Source organism: Olea europaea, unplaced genomic scaffold, assembly GCF_002742605.1.
Source record: "Olea europaea var. sylvestris unplaced genomic scaffold, O_europaea_v1 scaffold1093, whole genome shotgun sequence".
NCBI lineage: Eukaryota > Viridiplantae > Streptophyta > Magnoliopsida > Lamiales > Oleaceae > Olea > Olea europaea.
Window position 1 is genome coordinate 159,675 of NW_019228292.1, and position 4,534 is coordinate 164,208.

Below are 4,534 nucleotides of genomic sequence, written 5' to 3' on the forward strand. Positions count from 1 at the left end.
TGAAACAAAGCCAAGAAGAAAATTTCACGACTCAAAAAAGGTTAACAATGTCTAGGGACGAAATAATTCCATCGAGATACCAACTTCCCTAGTATCAAACCCTCACCATTGCATATTCAAACAATGTACACGGAAATAAACTGAGACGTACTTTCACAAAGCAAGCAATGAATCTGAAATTTGAAACCTTAATTGAAGATTTAATTATCAACAGATCAGTATTGGACAAGTATAGGCCAAAAAGACGACAGGTGAGTGGTAGTACCATACCCTGGTTGTTTCCTTTATGTTGATGGCGGCAATATTTGAGCTACCATATCTGCAATAAAAACGATGAGAAGAAAGAAGACTCACGAGAGGAAAAGAGTTCCATCAGTCCTTCTTGTAAACCAATGTTGGGTACTCAGGAATCCACATATTGTTCATCACAAAATTCTTGATTTCCTCCTGCAAATATTGATAATTATTCCAATGAAAATGTCTGCCGTAAACTTTTGAACTACAGAAAATTAGATACTGAGAAGATCTACGAAATCACCAATTAAAGATAAGATGATTTAAAGAATCTCAATATGTATAAAAAGGTCATTTTCTTGTAACCAACGAATTAGACAGATTTTGAAATTTCATATACCATTTTGCAACAATAAAACATACCTCATTAAGTTTCCGTAACTCTCGACCATCCATCTCACGGTACCCTTCTGCCAGGTCTTCTTCTATAGCTTCCTTAATGACAGACGCAGCTACCTCCTTTGTTATGTCACGTATTCTGATTACATTTTTTTATTATTAAGACAAGAATTGACAGTTGAAAGAATAAGATAAAAATATCTCAGGGTAAAAACTCAGTTGTTCCCCCGAAGACTAATACCTGGATATTGAAGGGTATATAATCCCTTTAAGCACCTCCTCCTCAGTCATATACGAAGCTAGGCTGTAATTATCAAATGATCGTTAGTGAATGACTACCATAGTAGAAACAATGGCTACAGGAGCACTTTCTAGTTACAGTACATCAATATAAACATACTTTTACGAGTCATGTGAATGAATGCTCTCTCGTGTGTTACTTTTCTGTTTAAAAGTATATTTATCCAGATTTACTGTCTGACTAATAACTCACTAGTTGAACCAATAACTTGCCCATTGAATCAGTCACCTGGTCTTTCGGCCAAGTCAACGGTTGGCCCCGACATAATGACTATGACATAAATGACCAGATATAGTGTTCAAAAGTCTATTTTAATTAAATTCAATTTAGAAGTCAAAATCCATGAAGTACCATTCGGCTGCTGCCTGTAACATTCCGTCTGAGACTATCCTAGATCCAGATAGAAGCGTCCCAAGCCCAATCCTACATGATTTACGAGCAACATTCAGAAAAAAAGTAAGAAAAGGGAAAGACTAACTAGATAGGTTCTACAGTATAGATTACAAGTTGAGTGTCTAACCCAGGAAAAAGGAACATGTTGTTTGCCTGGTTGCAGTGGCCAATGTGACCATTTCCTGTTACATATTAATTGCAGTTAAGGTATGCCAGAAATTAGCAGAACATAGACAGCAAAATTATTGAGTCAATCCTCAGAATCGTTGTTTCTCAGCAGACAACATGCTAGGCATTCCCGGTGGTTTTTGTGAATGATATTTACAGGGAAAAATATAATATTTCCCATTGTTCCGTTCAAGGAAAAAATTCATGAAGCAGAGGACGCAAACATTGAAATATGAGCATATTAAGAATGTATTTTTGTGTAAGTAACTTCAACTCAACCATACGTTAATTGAAATGGACGCACATAGAAACCTGCATGCACGTATATCTCATGGATATATGTACTCACTAACATATATAATTTGGCATGTGAAGGCACATGAATAATCTAAAAATTATCTTTTCTTATAATTTTTTCATTGATATACAGTTTGCACCCAAACAATACATAAATCATATTCTCATATTCACAAAACACGCCGACTTGCCAAACATGGCTTCCTTATAGACATCTTACATTCAAAACAACTTCCAGCCTACACATCATGCCTCAGGATCATAAACCATACGAGTGGCAAACTTTACTGAAGCCATTCAAGCAAACATATTGAGAATAGAGAGGACTTAGACATAGAAGCCAGTTAACTGAAAACTCTGCATGACACTAAATGCTGACAAAGAGCCGAAGCCCAACATCCTAGAGATCTATACAGGAGATATAAGCATCACTACTAGAGTCCATGTGATTCTTTCTGTGCAACCCCTTATTAGTTGATTGTTCCATATGCTTCAACAATGCATAAGACATGCATGGGTGTGTGTACAGTGCGCAAGTGAGTGAGTGACAAGAAAATTGCACAAGGAAAATGATGACAAGCAATGGATTAATCACGAATGTGACATACCGAGATCAACATTGGCAAATGGGCTTCCACTTCCAAATATGATGTTATCACCAACTATGGAAAATGCTTCCTCAGGGGTGCACTCAGCTAAAACAATTACAGACATTTTTCAACAAAATACAAAACAAAATGATAATTAAAATATTTAAAAAGTACATGCAAATTACCATTTTTTGTAGGGTTTGACATCGGAAAAATTGCTGGTCTGGTAGAAGTTGAACTTTTTAGAGCTTCTAACACCTGACAATGGGAAAGCAGTTCAACAGAAAATTACAACTGCTATGCTACTACTGGTATTGATAATGAAAGAAACTGTGAAGTCATGAAATCACTTAGGTGAAAAAAGAAGAAGGCCATTCTATGACTTCATTTAAGAGATAGAAAGGGCTCAAGGGGAAAATTGTTACAACCCAAAAGAAAACAAGATATGTATTATTACCTCTTTAGAGAACAGGCCTCCAACAGCTGATAAACCAAGAAGCACATCAGGCTTTACTTGCTGCACCTGATTAGATGTAAACCAAACTGGTGATCACACATACCATAATGACAATAATCACCAAAAGTAATAAAGAATGAATAATATGTCAAGTCGTACCCAAAGAAACAGATAAGAAAAGATCTTTAAGGAACTTCTATTGTATTAGAATTGTCTAATATTTATCACTCAAATGAGAAGCTAAAAAAGAAGCAATTTCAAAGGTCAAAGAAAATTGTTGTCCACACACTGAAATTAAAAGTTTATCTGTTCAGAAGGGGGAAAATTGACCAACAACAGCTCATATTACAATCCTTTATTAGGAAATCAGCTTTTCATGACACTTTGGGGTTGAAGACTTGAAGTGGATTTCAATCATTCTACATAATTATGTAGGTTTGAAGAACACGGAATTTTAATAGATGTTCCATGTGAATAGGCATCCAATTTTTGTGCCTCCATTCTCATGAATTCAGTAAATGGTTAAATTACTGTTAAGGTTCACCAAATAATTGCCAAAACAGCAAAAGATAACAAAATCAAAATGGTTTTTTCATGAAGTGTAGCTCCTTCAACTTACAGGATACAAATATATTAACAATCAGGCATAGAATTCAAAGAAGGCAACAGCTCTAGTTAACTAGCTTGGGAACTGCAACTACTGAAATCCTATGCCTAATTATAGTGAGAATACACCCAATGTAACACATATTCTTCTTTGGTGTGTTATAAAATACCCTTTCATACATCACATAGTTAAGGAATTCAATTTTCCATAGGCTTTATAAGGTTACAAAGGTTACTGACCACTTCCACAAGCTTAGCCCCTTCCCTCAGTCCTTGCCGTTCACTTTCTTTGACATTCCTAGCAAATGGACGGGCATCAGGATCAATGTTATCGCGAGCCTCCGTCAACAGTCCCTGAATCACATAAAAAGTTATTCTGCAGGTAACACGAAAGATATTATAACTACTACTCATGTTCGAAAACATTATATCCATCTATTAGACATTTGACTGAAAAACTGGGTGAATCTATAGTCAAGGAAAATTCAGTTCCTAATGGGATTCTTGAAACATGCTCTGGAGAAAAAGGTAATTCCTGAGAAAAGCTAAAAATGGAGGGTAATACTTTAATTTTTACGGATCACTATTGATCATCCGATAACCAGTGTTCTCCATGTATAATAAAAATTATAATGAGTGGTATATGCAAAAGAATTTTTTGGAAGCCTACACATTTGTGTTTAGGGTATTCCTTGATAGGATCTTGCTCAAAAATTGTATGGACTTGGTTTTCCTTCTAGATCAGGTTTTCCCCTTATGCCCACTATATTTAGTTGGCTCAACAGTAAGGTACAAATTTTTTTCAGGGCTAAATCTGGGACGAATGAACTCATACACCACCATGTATAAATGCAACACTACCTCAAAGTGTCTTGAAATTTTTCAATGAGTTAGTGAGTTTTTGCATTCAATTAATAATTATTAAAATCCTAGGGCACAATTTTATTATTTAGCTGGATGCAGTCAAAACTGCAGTTTTCTTCCTGGCTCAAACTGTGATTGATAACAGCTAGAATCTCCCATTCACATTGCCAATTTCATCACAAGACAGAATAAAAATATACATAGTATTTCACCAGTCATATTAAT

At 35.4% G+C, this 4,534-nt stretch overlaps 1 protein-coding gene across 1 annotated transcript in view; it reads right to left on the reverse strand.

Moving 5' to 3' along the window:
- Positions 1-4,534, reverse strand: part of LOC111373253 (NAD-dependent malic enzyme 62 kDa isoform, mitochondrial-like) — a 13,273-nt gene continuing 8,739 nt past the window's right edge. Inside the window, exons 5-13 of the mRNA XM_022995761.1 lie at positions 3,686-3,880; positions 2,840-2,905; positions 2,568-2,640; positions 2,401-2,487; positions 1,455-1,509; positions 1,286-1,357; positions 875-937; positions 658-772; positions 1-447 (exon numbers count right to left, since the gene is read on the reverse strand). Coding sequence (XP_022851529.1) covers positions 373-447; positions 658-772; positions 875-937; positions 1,286-1,357; positions 1,455-1,509; positions 2,401-2,487; positions 2,568-2,640; positions 2,840-2,905; positions 3,686-3,880 — 801 coding nt within the window. The 3' untranslated portion in view covers positions 1-372. The remainder of the gene's footprint in view (positions 448-657; positions 773-874; positions 938-1,285; positions 1,358-1,454; positions 1,510-2,400; positions 2,488-2,567; positions 2,641-2,839; positions 2,906-3,685; positions 3,881-4,534) is intronic.